Consider the following 18343-nt stretch of genomic DNA (forward strand, 5'->3'; position numbering starts at 1 on the left):
TGCAAAAAGTCCCTGTCTCAGCCCCATATAATGCTATACTCCATACAAAATATTTGGCAAGTCTTTTTCTCAGATGTTTATCAAGCTACACAACAAGCAACACTTCCTATTGAAAGCTTCATTTCCCACTGTAATTCTAGTTTTTATTTCCTTTGTGTATCTCACATCATCACAGACAATGCTTCCAAGATATTTAAAGAACTCCACCTGTTCAATCTCTCTCCTTCTAGGTTAACTAACATTCTTTTTTTTTCTTTATCAATCATCATAGATTTAGTTTTCTTATTACTGATTTTCATACCAAAGTCCTTACCCATTCTATCGAAGTTCTCCAGCAATCCTGCAAATGTCTTGATATTTTCTGCTAGCATACTATGTCATCAGCAAATCTACTCTTCCCACAAAAACATACACCCTTTCCTTTCTTGCACTTTCCTATGATCTCCTCAACGTAAATGTTAACAGGGTACAACAGATGAAAAACAACACCCCTGTCTAACACCTCTTCCAAACTTGTCTTCTTCCCTAAGTCATTTCCTACTTGATCTTTCACTTTTTGTTCAAGGTAAAGGTCTTTCCTTCCAGTCAACATCTTTATTTTTTATAATGGTCACTAGTTTATCCATTCTACTCTGTTGAAAAAATTTTCAAGAGCCTACAAAAACTATATATACATCTCTTCCTTTCACAATGTACCTTTCACCAACAGTTTTCAGTAATCCAATGTATCTCATGTATTCCTTCCCTCCTGAAAAGCAAATTGTTCTTCAGCACCAGATTTGAAAAGTCTGCTGCATATCCTTCTGTTCAAAACCCTCAGAAGCACTTTAGTTGTATGAAACAACAAACTTTAGGATTCTGAATTCCTCACACTTGATTATATAAATATTTTTTCTCAATTGGTATCATCACAGTTGATAAGAAGTCGCTTTGCCATATTAACTGGAACTGCAAAAACAGAATAGTAATTTATAAGAAAGTTTATGAACCACAAAGTTCCATTTTACCAATCCCCTTTTCCTTTCCCACTAGTTTGTTTCCTGAATTCTTCTCTCATTACTCTGTTTTGTTTTGAAGCTTATTCTTCATAGAAATCCCTCCTTTCACATATTTGTTTTAATTTTTTATTGATTCCCAATTTTATGTTTAAAATTTCTATTCCTTTTTTTTTACACTTCTTTATCTTTACCAAAATGTATGCTTTCAGTTTTTTTATATAAATATAAAACATTTATTTATTTGAGACATGAGAATATTTAAGATTTTTTCTTTAAAAATTCCTCAATTTATTCAAGGAAAAAAAACAACTGACATTTTTAATCCTGTAATGATTAACTTGTGGACTTTTTTTTAATCTATTTTATTAGGAACAGAATGCTGCATTAATAGCACACCAAAGTGTTTTTTCAATGTAATTCTATAAATATATATAAATTGTTAATAAAACTGTAAAAAATTACCATCATCCAAAAATGAATCTTCTAAAGTTCCACCTTTTTTACGTATAATTTGAATAGCTGAAAGATTACCGGATCCTTTAAGGCGAAGAACAGCATCTACTGCTAATTTTGAAAAATGTTCTTTATACTGTGATAAAATTTTTGAACTTAATGTCGTACGAGCAATATTAAGTAAATCTTCACGGAAAGTTGCTTCATCACCACTAGAAAAAAATGAACTTATTTAAAATATATGTTTATGTATAAAAAAATCATATTATTGAAATTATTAACATCTTACTTTAGCTCATTTAGATACAATTTTTTTCTGTTAATGGTGACCCTTATGCCACAATTTTTTTTCATCAGTATCACCATGAGGCACCAATAGTCAATATTTCATTGATAAAAATATATCCAAGGAGTAAATTCTGAACTGGAAATACTTTTCTCATTATAAAGTAAATTTCTTAAATATATGAGGGAAAACTGTAAAAGTACATTAAACAAATAACTACTTATAAAAAAAAATCTTTTCTAATAGGAAAATTATATGAAAGCAAGCTTTAAATTTTACTTCCATAACAAAGAAACTTACATTACACTAAACCTTAATAATAATCAATTTAGAAAGTTACATAATTCAATCAACATAAACAGTATTATGAAAAAAACCATTTGTACAAAGAGAATGCAGCATATATGAAGTTAAATTTGATATCAACTAAAGGAAAAATAATTTAGACAACACTTTTTACTTCCTAATACGTTTAGCATATGACCTGTTGTAACAGTTTTTAAATTAAGTGAACCTTAACCTTTATTGACCTGTGTAATTAATTCCTTTTGTGATTCTGATGTAAATTTTGACTATGTTAACTAAGGACTAAGGATAATACTTTTAAATCTCAATAATTCAAAGATCCTTTTTTATTAAAAAATAAATTTTAATACCAATATTGTTATTTTTTTAAGGTATTTTTTAACAATTGTTTCTTCGGTCATCATTACTTATAAAATTTATTGCTCATTTTCTAATAATACAACAAATATGACTCGCAGTTCAAAATATTTTGAAAATTCAACAAAACTGGTGAAAAAACTAAGAGTAAATCAACAATTCATATTCTCACATTCTAGTCAGTCTTAGCTCATGTTCATTAGCAGTCTCTTAACTTAATTTATCTGAATTTCTTATTTCTATCAAAATGTAGTGAAATAATGCTTGATATTCCTAGATTCCAGAGAGCCTTACTTGAACTTGATATAAGTCTCTTCATATCAGTTCTCAGTACTCCTTTTCTTATCGTCACAAAACTTTTGTGACACTAAGAACACAGTTTTGTCACACAGTTTTTACACGTCTAACCAAATTTTATATAAAAACAAAATTAAATATGCAAACTATGCAATAAACTTTAAAGATGTAAAAAAATTCTACCAAAATACTTTATCACTCTAAATTTTGACTCCTAAATTAAGGGAGCAATGCAATGTTGGTATTGTTTGTTTTTAATTGAGAGCTGACATCAATAAGTCAAAATTTAGGTAATTAAAAAAACTATTATTTTTTTCATTTCGATGCATGTAATCTATTTTACTTTTTAAGAAGAATTATTTACATCCTATTACGTTTTTTTAAATTCTATCCAGCATGAGTAACAGCTAAAAATATAGGTTTCATTACGAGGGATTTGGCCCACTGATTATTGTTTCAAATTAAGAAGAAATAGACTGCTATGATTTCATCATATAGAATCACTGACTAGTTAAAATACTGAAAGTTCATTAAAACAATTTACATCACTCATGCTTATTCCTGTATAAGCAATAAAACATTATAAAATTGAAGTAATAAACAAATTAAACAAAATCACTGAAGCAGAAACTCCTTTGTAATAGTTTAATAAGGAACTAAAATATAAAATACATCTTTTGAAATTATTATTTACAAATGTAGAAATTACTGTAAAATCAGGAAGAGGAAGATCATTGGGTGATAAATGAATTTTATTAAATGAGGAATATCTAAAAAATAGTTTATCTACTTCTGATAAATGAAACAGCAAAGTAAACAGACTTTTTTCCAAATTTAACTTTTGGGAACTGTGTGGCTAATTTTATACAGAAAAATAATGCTTTAAAATATGACACACTGTTTAACGTTGAGCCCCATGGCTGTTAAGACAGTTATATCAGGGGCTGTCGGCACCATCTAGCAGTCTATGCATAAGTAATATGGAATGCATTTTACTTATGCTACCCTTTCAGTTCAGCTGTTAAGATTTATGTGGTGTGCAAGTTAAATACTTAGTGCTATAAAATTGCTTGTGGTCCCCAGGTTTTAAATTTGGTAAATTTACCAAAAACAAAATTTTTGAAAAAAATACACTACTATAAAATAAAACTACATGTATCATATTTTTCATATCATAAGCCACTGATAAACCTTGTTCCTAATCAATCGTCATCAGAAGAATTAATGGAACTAAACTAATCAAAATAAATTCGATGAGCTTTGTTTTATATGACAACGAATACTTCAATAATTTTTAAACTGTATAAAATAAATATTATTTAATTTAATTTAAGTGTTATTTATTCAAACTTTTATTCATGGTGTATAATGTATTCTATCGATCGTTTGACTCTGTTCAAATTTGTTTGAATGTATAAAAAATTTTTTTTATTCATGCCAAAGAAATATAACTTCTTACGTGCATATATAAGTACACACAATCTTTTTTTTTAACTTTAATTTTATTATATAACAGTATATTCTTAACGTAAATTTTTGTAACTCATACCAGCGCTCAGTTTTTACTTTGCAGGTATTATTTCTTGTATTCTAATATTATGTGTGTTTCTATGTATTTAAAAAGAGGAAATAAAATTGAATTGAATTTAAGTAAAAGGAAGTGATTTGGGTTCTAAACCTAGAAGAAACAATATGCCTGGTTGTAATTATGCTATCTGTAAATGAAAGAAATAAATGATTTTAATAATTGTACCAACTAAAAAATACTTAGTAATATACTAGAACCTGTCTTTATAAAGGTAAAATCTACCTACGTAAACATATAAACAAACATCACTTACCTGTGATCTAATGAAGCATTCATCAAGGCATTTCGGGCAACTTCAGTAGCACGTCTCCAACCAGCAATTATGGTCTGTGGATGAATTTTTTGATCAATAAGTTTTTCGGCTTCTCGAAGAAGTTCAGCAGCTATTCAAGGGAAAAACATATTACAGAAAAATACTCCACACACAATTTTGTTCAATGTGAGCACAACTTTTGTTACACAGCATACATCCATTCAACACAAGAGTTCATCTTGTTTTTCAACAGCAAGTCTGGAATTAACAAATGCACAAATGTTTCATTCCTAGCCTCAAAATGGGTAGATCAGTACATACACAAGATCCTTTATAAAACACCAAAGGAAAAAATCACGGAGTCAAATTGGATGACCTTGGAGACCGCCGCAAACTCTCTCATCATATCCATGCCAAGCAATCCAGCAGCAAGGAAAACATCATTCAACCAATCCCATGCACGGTTATGCCAGTGAGGATGCGTACAATCATGTTGCAAATGAAATTCTCTGATCCATCTTATAACCGAGGAAAGAGCTATATATACAGAATTTCCAAATAAGCAATTTCTATTACTCTTGCTTCAGCAAAAAAGAAAAGCCCATAAATTTGCATTGGAACATTGAACCTAAAACAATTAATTTTAGAAAATCCCTTGAATATTGTAAGAGTTCACATGGATTTTCTGACCCCCAGATATTGACATTATACGAGTTAACTTTTTCACTAAGATGAAATACTGATTCATTACTATACACAATATGATCAAGAAAGTCGTAATTTCATGCTGCAACACTTTTATTGTGAAGATAGCATGCACAGCATAGATGGTGGGCTTCAAAGCCTTTAATAACTGTAAACTGTCCAGGATGTAAGTTGAACTGTAACTACAGGTTTAAATTTCACAACCCTGTAAAATACAAACGGCTTTCTGTTCAGGAGTCACATCTTTGCTAGTGGGACAGTCAAGTGTAAAAATAGGGAATCAATCTATGGCCATGCATGTAACTAAAACTGTCTCTTTTGGTTTGATTCAAGCCTTAAATTAACACTTCATCCGAATGTATAACAATTTAAACCCTGATACTCCTTTTTAGTACACCCAATAAACAGTTACAGAAAATCCCATTATTGTGATAAACCTCATTAAGTATAATGATATTCTGTAAAAACAACAAACTCCTTTAAAACAATGTAATTAATCGGACCCATATTATGTATTTATTTCACTAAAATGAATTTCAAGCCATGTAAAGTGAAATAGTTGACATGTAGATTAAGTAAATGAAATTATCTTTTATTCACATCGGCACTTTGTGTTTTAAAATTTGTAAGTATGATTGGTACCTAAATACCATTAAAGTATAATAAATATGTACCACAAATAAGACAGAATATCAGTGAATCTTAGAGCAAACTATGTACTCAACCTCTTCTGTGACTTCAAACATAGAAGTTACAGAAGTTGATTGAATTTTTATGCAGGTAATCAACCACCAAGTTTCCTTTCGATTGAGAGTAATTTTAAATATAATTTTTTTACATTAATCTTGGTTTTAATTACATGAAAATGATACTATAAAATTCTGTCCAGCTCTCTTAACAGCTAGTGTTTTGTTTATGTTAAGTGGACTGTAAATAAAACAAATACCGATTTGAATTAAAAATTGATATACTGATATATTAACATGTTCATTATTTTATTTAATTTGTATTACATTGTTGAAAAAAAATACATAATTTAATGCATATACATGTCTAATGTATGATGTGTAAATTTTGACCGAACGATATGAGTCTTCAAATGATAGATTGAGACTTGCTGGACAAGGAGAGACTGGCAGATTCTAGTATTGAGCTGGCTTATATAGTGTAGATGGGGCAGAGTTAATTGCCAGCAGCTGTGTCTCAACATTTTGCCCGCCATAAGTTAACACATCTTACGATAATGTAATAAGATTGAATCCAACAAGCTTGGCGACTAGGCCATATCGTATGGTTGCATGCTACGCACTAATAATTAATAAACAATAAACACATATAAAATACAAACAAATTATGTTGAAAAGAAGGAAAAACTAATATTTAACATCACATTGTGCCAGACAGCAGTGCTGTCTGAACAAGTAGTGTGAACTGTACTCAACCATGAATACACAAATATCAAAAAATTATAAAAGAAATTCAAATTAAAAAATTGCAATTTTATAACACCAAATCAAAATTATATATCCAAGGCCATCTGTAAAATAGTAGTGGGATACCAATTGGTCAAAACTTGGCAATAAAACATGACAGGGACATGAAGTTTAAGTTAAAAGGAGGAGAAACTATCTCAGTTTTCAATATGGAAATAAGTTTTGGTACCAGCACACAATGTTGTGTTACAAGGTCAAAGGCCACGAACTATGCTTTACCAGATATAAAATTCAGGTTTATATAAATTTATCCACAGGATAAAATTAAACTATTTTTAAAATATGCAAAATTGAACCTCAAAATGTCATTATAGAACATCAACATGATAGCAGAAAGTTAATGTGTGATGCGCAGTTGAATGAATGAGACACTGTTCATTTTGTTTTTGTTAAAAACTATAACAGAAAGCAAGAAACTTTCTGGATATCTCAGAAGGGTATGCAGTGCTCTAAATGCCAGAGAATTTCATTCTCCAGTTAGATGAAGCTCCTCCACATTTTGTCACATTCATGTGGAATTATCTTAAACATTTCCTCAGCAAAGTCTCTAGATCTTATCCCTTTGAATTTCTATTTATGGAGTTATGCAAAACAAGAGCGGTTCTTTATTCCAATAAAAAAAAGTGCACCATTTAAAAGAAGGAATCACCAGAGCTATTTTAATGTCAACCAGTTCTCTGCCTTGTATACCAAGAAGTTGAAAATCATCTTGATGTCTGCAAGGCAACTACTGGAGTTCATATGCAGATCTAATAAACAGATAAGGTTCTTGGAGAGTTTAACATATTTTGACATATACTTCATGTTTCTGTCATAATTTGTTGCAATACTACCACTGTTTGAAACTCCGTCATTATTTGACTCACATGCTATGATCAAAATATTCTAATTAAATTATTATTATAAGTAATATTACAAATTTTTTTTAAAAAGTTGCTTAATACTTTTTAGTCATACTTTAATCAAATTATCATATATTGCATTAATCAGTAGGTTAGGTGTTGCATACTGCAGCAAAGAACCAAGTTTTATTTGGTCATTGGAATAACCAATGAACAAATAACATTCAGTAAAAATAAAATAATGTTTAAATAAATTTAATATTCTAAGATTTTATTTTTTAGATATTAAACTAGTCAACAAAGTTTAATTTTTTGTTTGTTAAGTGGGAGTGAATTGCTAACTCTTATAATATTTTCTATGCTGATTTCATGTATGTTAATAGCTTTTTTCTACTGAGCTCAATTTTTTAAGAATTAAAATTTTTTTGAAACAAAATATGTAAGGTGAACGTAATATGACAGTACATTACATGCACTTTGTACTCGCCTAAAATCTATTTCTTTTGGATTTTCTGCTGTAATTTGCTATAAGTAGATTCCTCTTAAAATTCCAACAGTAGTCAGCTAACACTTCTGGGTTCCATTTTCCCTGGTAACATAATTGTAGATATGTCCTGGTGAAAGCGTTCTCCATATTCATCACTGGTAGCACCGAGATTGTTAGAGAAAAATTCCAAATGTGAATGTAAGAAATAGATTTTGAGTGCATGTTACCCCCAAGTTCTATACAGTTTTGAAGAAGTTCACTAACAAGTTCTCTGTAGTTACTGGCCTTATGGTTTCCAAGGAAATTGTTCGCCACAGTTTGAAATGATTTTCATGCAGCAATCTCAAAATCAACATTCTTCAATCGCCAGATTACTCATAGTTTTATTATTTGTGGCCCAACAAATATAACTTCCTTTATTTTAGCATCACTTATATTAGAGAATTTGCTTTTTAGAAACTGAATTGCTTTAACAAAATTTTTTAATAAACTACCTTAACGTGTAGTGGTGTAAGATAAACCTTTTCTGGTTTTACTAATGCCTGACTAATATTCTTTTCTCTTACAGTTAGTATTGGCCACTGGCAGTCACTACTGTCTACTGACAGTCAGCACAGACCACTGACAGTCAGTACTGGCCTCCTACAGTTAGTGGTCTTTGGCCACTGCTCTTTTTTCCTATTCCTGCTGTCCCACTCACACAAAAGCAACAGAACTTAGTATAACCAAGTTGCAATCCAAGTGTTTCCATATGCCATAAATATTTCTCTTACTGAATCCTGTTCAATACAAGTTTCATATTTTCATAAGACTCCTTCATGTGAACACGTATGCTAATGGTATTGATGAGTATTTATTTCTAATGTGAAGAAGAACAGCTTTCAAACTTGAAGTTTTTACAAGTCAATAAAAATTTCCCATTCATCAGGATGGTGTGTATGTCCCAAAGCTTCCTGTAAATAGTTCACATCATTGCAATATACTAAGTTTTCATACTGAGAGATAAATGTTCAAATTCTGACTGGATGTCACAGAAAGCACTTATTTAGTGTTTGGTTGTAAAAGATGCCATCCTTTCAATACTGAAAGGATGGCATCTTTTACGTTGGAAAGTCAGCACAAAATTTGGCATCTTCATCTAAGATCTGTGTTTCTGGTGGTACTGGAATTGGAATCTCTTGGCTATGTGGCACTGGCTGCATGGCAGAGGGAATATCAGGGTATTTAACAGTACACCTTTTTATCAGTTATCCCAGATATCTTTATTACACATAAATAACTGTTTGTGGTTTGATTCTTTGGTCTCTCCAAACTTTTGGAATTGCAAATGGCATGTGACAAGATCTATTTAGCCAACTAGTCAGCAATGTTACACAAGAAGCACAGTAATTATAAGGATCCCAACTGATTTGTACTGATCACCTAATTTAATTCAAAATACAGTTTGTATGACATTTTTATCGATGGAGTTATATTTCTTTTCTGAGACTAGAATGTTAACTTACCAGAGATGTAGCAGAAATTATTTGAATGATTAATGCAACTTTGAGGCATTATTAATATAATACAATAACTAATGTATTTTAAAACGAAACACTTTGTAAACACACTAATTTAATAAAAAAACACTCAATTTAATGAACAACATATACTCGCAAATACGAAAGTCAGCTACAAAACTGAATGTTACACACATGAGAACTCGCACTTGAATGAGAATTAAAAATATTTCTACAATCTGCACAACAGTTTATATATAAGTAAATATGACAGAAATAACTAATGAGTAGATGATATCTTTATAGTAAGATGAAAATAGGAAGACCAACCAGAGAATAGAACCACCAAAGAACACCGATATCCACGATCTAGTATTCAAATCCGTATAAAAGAAATTGCCTTTACTAGGATTTGAACCTTAGAACCCTCAACTTTGAAATCAGCTGACTTGCGATGACAAGTTCACACCACTAGACCAACCTGGTGGGTCAATAGAGGTATACTGAAATCCAGGTGAAATATTTTTGCTAGCCTTAACTCTATGACAGAGTTTTTGTACATATGATTATATGAACATTTTTCCTTATTTTAAGCTTTATAATCAATTCCCAAATTATTTCCCCCTAGTCCTGAATTGCTCTGTATATCTGAAATAAACCAACCAAATGTACACAGTTAAGAATTTATTTTAATATCCTTGAACATTATTAAATTGAACACCATTGAAATCCATCATGCTTTCAAACAGCATTCTAAATACGAGGGTTATTTTTTTTTCAAGGTCCGATCAGTCAAGAAATTAAAACCACAGTGAAAATAAAAAAAATTTTAATTGTAACAAGTACTTACATAGTTACACTATTTCTCTACATAGTCGCCACTCCAATTTAGACATTTGTCGTAACGTGGTACCAAGTTTCCAATACCCTCGTCATAGAACAGAGCCGCCTGTGTTTTCAGCCGTGTTTCTACGCTGGTCTACAGCTCCATGTCTGTGCCAAAATGTTGTCCTCCTAGGCAGCGTTTCATGTGAACAAAGAGGTGAAAATCAGATGGAGCGAAGTCCGGGCTATATGGTGGGTGATCAAACACTTCCCAACAAAAACGCTGCAGGAGCTTCTCTGTTACAGCTGCAGTGTGTGGCCAAGTATTGTCATGGAGAAAGACAATGCCTGATGACAACATTCCTCTTCGCTTATTCTGAATTGCCCTTCGTTGATGTTGAAGAGTCACGCAGTATGGGGCTGCAGTGATGGTCATGCTATGTTCCGCGAATTCCACCAAGAGAACTCCATTCCGGTCCCAGAACACAGTAGCCATACACTTTCTGTTGGAGAAGGTTCGCTTGAACTTCTTTGGTTTATTGGGAGAATGAGAATGCATCCACTGTTTGGATTGTTCTTTTGTTTCTTCAGTTTCAAAATGGACCATGTCTCGTCTCCTGTGACAATTTTATCAAAAAATCTTCTCCTTCATTGTGGTAGCGCTGGAGAAACGTTAGGGAGGCGTCCATTCTCATTGTTTTGTGATGGTCGGACAGCATCTTGGGAACCCATCTCGCACACAGTTTGCAGTACTGAAGTCTCTCACTCACAATGGTGTAGAGAGCTGACCTTGAAATTTCAGGAAACGAATCGAGTATAACACTGGCTTCATCACTGAGAAGCATTACAACTTTTGTGTGATGAATTGCCGATAACTCAATACTGTTTATATTGCGAATAGTTATCAACGCCCGTAAGAAAGTTGTATACTACGACGTATTCTCAACGAAACGTGTTATTGAGTATACTTTAAATATTTACTATAGCTGATTGTAGATGCGTGGAAAATAAATTTCTCTGTGAATATTAATAGCAGTGTCTCTAAAAATATTGCGCGGTCGCGCACCCGCGCAACCTAGAGGAAACTATGCTTATACCTAAGTATATGAAGTACGTAGAGTATGTCAACGGTTATCCGATATGTTTCTTTTCTAATCAACATAAGCAATGTCGACTATCTATAAAAACGAATGATATAAATTAAGTTTGGGTGTGCAACATTTTTAGTTTTATTTATGGAGCATTTTATTTTTAGAAAATTAAAAATATATTAAAAAATACGTTCATTGAAACTAACAAAATTCATATGGTCATAGATATTTTATATCATTTCTTCAGACGTAATTATAGATTAACAATGTGATTTTGGCATTATAATAAATTACTTTACTAATAACTTCCCAAAGTAAATATTCTTTTTTTACAATGATTTTTAAGAATAAAATACCGTAACTACTTTTGTTATATATTTTTTTTAAATTAATATTTTTAAGAAGTAGTAATTTATAACTTTATCTTTTTTTCCATAGCAGCGGCATAGTATTTGTCATTGCTTTATGTGGGTGGATAACCTGCTTTCCGTTCACCAGAGTTGAGTTTCTCGAGCTGTGAGGTTATATTGAAATCGTTACATCGTTTATTGTATAAATAATTTCAGAATGGTAAGCTTAAGTTGAATCATTTTATATTCATCCTTTTTAAATAAAATTATATGTATCTTTTAATCATTATAATTACTTATTTAATGCACTTACGACGAACATTATAAACCGGATGGTTCACATGCTTGTAACTGTAAACTAAACTTAGAAATTTGTAATAGTACACATGTTTTGTTTTAAAACATTAGTTTGTTTTTCCTTTGTGAATGTATAGTCGGTTCAGTTGTAAAAATCAAAGGTAGTCAATTATTGAGTGAGTAGTATGGTTTTTTATAAATATTTTTCATGATTTCGTACTAAATGGTTCATTTCTTCATTCGGTTTTATTTTGAAGTTAATGTACCTGCAGGACGTTTTTTTTATGGTTCGGGGTGGTTCTAAAATTTGAGATTTTGTTAAAGTAAAGAGAATATTAATTGGCTAATCCGTTGTCATTGTTATGACACTCATTTATAATCAGTTTTAAGAAATGATATAAATACGTGTGAAATATAATGACGCTATTTTCATTTTATATATACATATATAATATCTGTATCTAATATCCTCCTTAGCAGTATAAATTGCACATTTACGCTGTCACAGAAGATTGATTATAGTCTTGAATGATCTTTTATGTTATTCCCAGGTATGGTAGCAGATTCTGTTTTTTGTATTTGATGGTTGTAAATGCCTACTCTGTATTTTGAGTATATAGAATGATTAAGTTTCATTTAGTTTTCAGTGTATAAGTCTTTATTATTATTTCAGGTATCTGATTTTATTTATTTTTTAGGTGTCATTAAATCCTGTAAGAACATTAAAAAATGAAGCAGCTGAGGAGAAAGCTGAAACAGCTCGGATGTCTTCATTTATTGGAGCAATTGCTGTTGGTGATTTAGTTAAAAGCACTCTAGGGCCTAAAGGAATGGATAAAATATTAGTTTCATCAGGACGCAATGAAGGTCAGGTTGAAGTTACAAATGATGGAGCAACCATTTTAAAAAATATTGGAGTGGATAATCCTGCAGCTAAGGTTTTAGTTGATATTTCTAGAGTTCAGGATGATGAAGTTGGTGATGGAACAACTTCTGTTACTGTGTTGGGTTTGTAAATTTTTATTAATTTATTTGCTTAATTCATTTAATATTTCATGATATTTTTTTTTAATGTTTATTAATTTATTTTCAAGAAAAGTTTGTTGAGCTCGGAAACTATTAATTAAAAAAAATTAACTTGCAGTGAATTTTTTGATTTTAATTGAAGAAAATTGTTTTCTAATATCTGTTTTCTATTAAATATATTATACAGTTGTATATATATTTAATGATAGATAAGTTAAACTTACCATATTAACTTATCTATTTACTGTGTTTTGTTGGTTTAAATTTCTTTTCATATTAAATTTAATTAGCACAGTTAGTCAGTATGTTAATGAATTATTTGAACTTTCAAAAAATTATGAGTATATATATATATATAAAATTATTTAATTGAAAAACAATTACAGTTTTTTGGCAAGGCTTACAAGTAATTATCTCCTAAAACTGCCATCAACATTGCAGGAGAGTCAAATGATGAAATTATCACATTTGAACCTCCGAGACTCTATTTAATATTTATATATATATTGATGGCATAATTAGATGGGAAATTGACCCTAGTATTAAAATGACCAGTTGACATCCTATGAACACTTTTCTTTAATTGCACCATAGAACTAGAATATATATATATATATATATACAGCATCATGAAGATGAAACAAATATAATAGGCATAATTTAGTAAATTAATTTCAGTTTTGTTTTTGTAATTAAGTTAAAATGCAGTTGGCTTTTATCATAAAACATTTGGATTGTTTCACGTTTTAGAAAACATAAGCTTTTGTTAGAAAAGTTACTAATTGATTATCTCCTTCGTACTGCTTATGAAATGTGTGTTCAGGTTAACCCAATATTAAAAAATCTGATAAATACAGAAAAAATTATTTCTTTTTTCACACCACACCTTAGTCTACTTTTTTTTGAAAAGTTGGAAATGATTGCCTGTCAAATATGGTAATAACAGTATTACGTAGTCAATGTTGGCAATATTGAAATGAAAAATTATTCAAATCTTTCATCTCAGTATAGTAATTTTTTGTTTAAAAAAATTTCACTTATTCAAAAAAATTCAAGTTAATTCATAAAAAAACATGCAAATGAGCTATCAGAAGAATCTCTTCTACAAAGTAAAATAAAATGTTATAAGTAGTATATTTGGTAAAATAAGCAAATAAAAAATTAATAAGTCTTTATTACGATTGGAGTATAAAAAAACACTATAGATCATGTCACTATAAGATCAATTATAAATATAAACAAATTATGAAAAAAAAAATAGATATATATTAAGTTCATTTTAATTATTTAAATATAATTACATTTTTTTTTTTTGTCTTCAGTCATTTGACTGGTTTGATGCAGCTCTCCAAGATTCCCTATCTAGTGCTAGTCGTTTCATTTCAGTATACCCTCTACATCCTACATCCCCAACAATTTGTTTTACATACTCCAAACATGGCCTGCCTACACAATTTTTCCCTTCTACCTGTCCTTCCAATATTAAAGCGACTATTCCAGGATGCCTTAGTATGTGGCCTATAAGTCTGTTTCTTCTTTTAACTATATTTTTCCAAATGCTACTTTCTTCATCTATTTGCCGCAATACCTCTTCATTTGTCACTTTATCCACCCATCTGATTTTTAACATTCTCCTATAGCACCACATTTCAAAAGCTTCTAATCTTTTCTTCTCAGATACTCCGATTGTCCAAGTTTCACTTCCATATAAAGCGACACTCCAAACATACACTTTCAAAAATCTTTTCCTGACATTTAAATTCATTTTTGATGTAAACAAATTATATTTCTTACTGAAGGCTCGTTTAGCTTGTGCTATTCGGCATTTTATATCGCTCCTGCTTCGTCCATCTTTAGTAATTTTACTTCCCAAATAACAAAATTCTTCTACCTCCATAATCTTTTCTCCTCCTATTTTCACATTCAGTGGTCCATCATTGTTATTTCTACTACATTTCATTACTTTTGTTTTGTTCTTGTTTATTTTCATGCAATAGTTTTTGCGTAGGACTTCATCTATGCCGTTCATTGTTTCTTCTAAATCTTTTTTACTCTCGGCTAGAATTACTATATCATCAGCAAATCGTAGCATCTTTATCTTTTCACCTTGTACTGTTACTCCGAATCTAAATTGTTCTTTAACATCATTAACTGCTAGTTCCATGTAAAGATTAAAAAGTAACGGCGATAGGGAACATCCTTGTCGGACTCCCTTTCTTATTAGGGCTTCTTTCTTATGTTCTTCAATTGTTATTGTTGCTGTTTGGTTCCTGTACATGTTAGCAATTGTTCTTCTATCTCTGTATTTGAACCCTAATTTTTTTAAAATGCTGAACATTTTATTCCAGTCTACGTTATCGAAAGCCTTTTCTAGGTCTATAAACGCCAAGTATGTTGGTTTGTTTTTCTTTAATCTTCCTTCTACTATTAATCTGAGGCCTAAAATTGCTTCCCTTGTCCCTATACTTTTCCTGAAACCAAATTGGTCTTCTCCTAACACTTCTTCCACTCTCCTCTCAATTCTTCTGTATAAAATTCTAGTTAAGATTTTTGATGCATGACTAGTTAAACTAATTGTTCTGTATTCTTCACATTTATCTGCCCCTGCTTTCTTTGGTAATAATTACATAAAATAATGTTAAGATAAATATATTAAGTATTAAAAAACATTACTACAAAATCATTCAGAAGCCGCTATTGAAAATTATTTTGATCATATATTAATTACATATGTACACGTTGGACGAGCTACAAATAAATCTTTTTTTTTTCTTTTTTTTCAATTAGTATTATTTAAATAAACTCTGTGTAAAAATATTCAGGAATTGTGTGAGATAATGATTAAGGAGGAACTGAGATTGCTTCGTATGTACTTTGATAATTAGTGTCTGAAACCTAACACAACAGAGAAAAGCTGCTTCCATTTAAGTTACAAAAATGCCAGAGAGTTGCTAAAGGTCTTATTTGTGGGGAAAGAACTGCGACACAAAACAAACCGAAAGTACCTCAGCATGATGCATGACAAAATCCTGACCTACAAGCAGCATACTTCCTTGCCGCGCTGTCTGGCTTTGAGTCCTAGTCAGGCTCAATATTTTTACACCCTAAAAATTAATTTCATAATTGGAGAAAAAATAACTAGATATTAATATGTTCAATTCAAATTAATACATTATTTAAGATAAGTAGATATGAATATTTGTTTTAGTAATGCGTGATGATAAAAGTTCCTTGCCGCGCTGTCTGGCCGGCGCCTGGTAACTTGCTAACGAAACGTTTTCGGACCTATGTTTATATGAACTTTTTATTTTTAGCCTCTAGAATGAGTTGTCAAAGTATTGCCCTATCCTCCTGAATCACGCTGTATATTGAGTTTGATTACGAATATAAACTGATTATTAGATGATATAAATAAATAAGTGAAAATCACGTTATAAGCTCCTTTGTGTATGGTTGGCTATTATAGTAATACGTACATTCATAGTTTAAGTGAAAAGTTATTCTCTTTAATATTTTATGTAATTATAAGTTTGTCAAGACTGATAATAAATTATAATAATAAAAAAATAAAATAGTTTAATATTAGACAACATATAACGGATGGTCTGTTGTTAAAAAAAAAAAAAAAAACTGATCGTGAATGAAACAGTTTGCGGACCAAATTTTACATGGAGTAATTTTTGATGACGCTTTGTTGTTTATAAGTAGAGGTTGTTGATGATGTATGTCGATGACGTCATTGCCGTGGCAATGACGTCAGAAAAACATGATGACTACAAAAAAACGTTACGAAATCTAACCAGTCTTGCACTTATTGGCGGGGAATTGTCGGTAGAGTATTACTCAATACTACAGTGCCTCTAGTCGATATTGTTGTTTAAACCTAACCTGATCACTTGTTAATGTATCCAGTTTACTTTTTAATGAGATATATGATTAAAGAAAGTTTTATTTTTTCGTTAATATTATTACAATTTCTGAAATAAAAATTTGCAATTGCTTTATTCTTTGTACTATTCAAATTATTTATCAGGTTAAAAATGTTAGACTCGAGATTAAATTCATTTATTTTTACAAAATAAATTAATAAATTTAATAATAATAAATTAATTAATTTACAGTATTTATCTCTTAATAATGTATCCAAATACTTCTAAATAGTAGCAAAACAATATAAAAAAAAGCAAATAAAACGAAACAAGTTAAATATTTGGTTATACTTTGGGTTATTTGACCATTAATTAACCAGAGAAGTAAAATACGTCCATCGTATATCAAATTTAACAGTACGTGATATAAGCAAAGTGGATTTCTGTGTAAAGAGAAAGTTTTTAAACATGTAATTTTACATGTTTTAAGTCTGGTAACGAGAGTGAAGCATACTAGCAAGAAAAAAATTCGTATCTGTATCGTTATTAAAAATATACTGATTCTGAGGCTCCTGGGTTCAACTCCCAAATAATTTACCATTTGTTCACCGATATCAGTTCGTGTCGTTAATTATTTATAAATCAATATAGACTTAGGAATAACACAAAAAAGCAACTAATTTTTGCTTGGAAAGGAAGCAAGATATAACATTTTAATAAATTTGTATAAATATATTTTTCAAATTTATCGGGTTTGGTAGTAGTTTTTATTTAATATATATATATATATATATAAAGGAGCGGAGCTACCAATAAAATTTTAACGAAGTTTATACAAAAAAAATTTAGAACATTCTATCAGTTTTTATTTTTGTAATTGCAAAGGTTTTGCTATAACAAATTTGAATGAGAAAAAAATAAATTTATACAGAGTAATACATTTCAATATATATAATTAACATTGTGCGCGGGTGTGTGATTATACAAATAAATAAAAAATTTAATTAATATATTATTTATAAAGAGATAATAAGGTTTACTTAAACTGAAAATTACTTCAAAATTATGTAAGACAACCGTTCGTTTCGGTTAACGTACAGACATTAATATTCTTAATAGGGAGTTGTATTCATAAAACACAGTTCTAACATTTACTGATGCTATGACAGACGCTATGTTGCCATTTAAACTGATTTTTTTCCCGCCTTGCCAGTGTACTCGCCACAGTTGGGTATCAGATAAATCGCTGCGTTGCATTTGTCTTATATCTTATTCAATTCATTTTCATAGAATAAATCTTCCAACAAGTTAACCCAGTAAG

The 18343-nt window shown here is 30.3% G+C and overlaps 1 protein-coding gene and 1 pseudogene across 5 annotated transcripts in view; one reads left to right on the plus strand and one right to left on the minus strand.

Moving 5' to 3' along the window:
* The window catches only part of LOC142325793 (T-complex protein 1 subunit beta-like), a 29895-nt pseudogene extending 20276 nt beyond the window's left edge, over positions 1-9619 (minus strand).
* A 2303-nt stretch (positions 9620-11922) lies between these two features.
* The window catches only part of LOC142325580 (T-complex protein 1 subunit beta-like), a 49901-nt gene continuing 43480 nt past the window's right edge, over positions 11923-18343 (plus strand). For 4 of the 5 annotated variants that reach the window (XR_012756572.1, XR_012756571.1, XM_075367498.1 and 1 more), the window contains exons 1-2: positions 11923-12050; positions 12826-13135. Coding sequence is in view for 3 of the 5 variants with exons in the window: in XM_075367498.1 (XP_075223613.1) it covers positions 12048-12050; positions 12826-13135 (313 nt within the window). In the remaining 2 variants the exon portion in view is untranslated. Of the gene's footprint in view, positions 12051-12825; positions 13136-13594; positions 13808-18343 lie in introns of those variants that run through there. The other variant, XM_075367499.1, reaches the window with a different exon arrangement.

The sequence above is a fragment of the Lycorma delicatula genome, chromosome 5, assembly GCF_047948215.1.
Source record: "Lycorma delicatula isolate Av1 chromosome 5, ASM4794821v1, whole genome shotgun sequence".
Classification (NCBI taxonomy): Eukaryota; Metazoa; Arthropoda; class Insecta; order Hemiptera; family Fulgoridae; genus Lycorma; species Lycorma delicatula.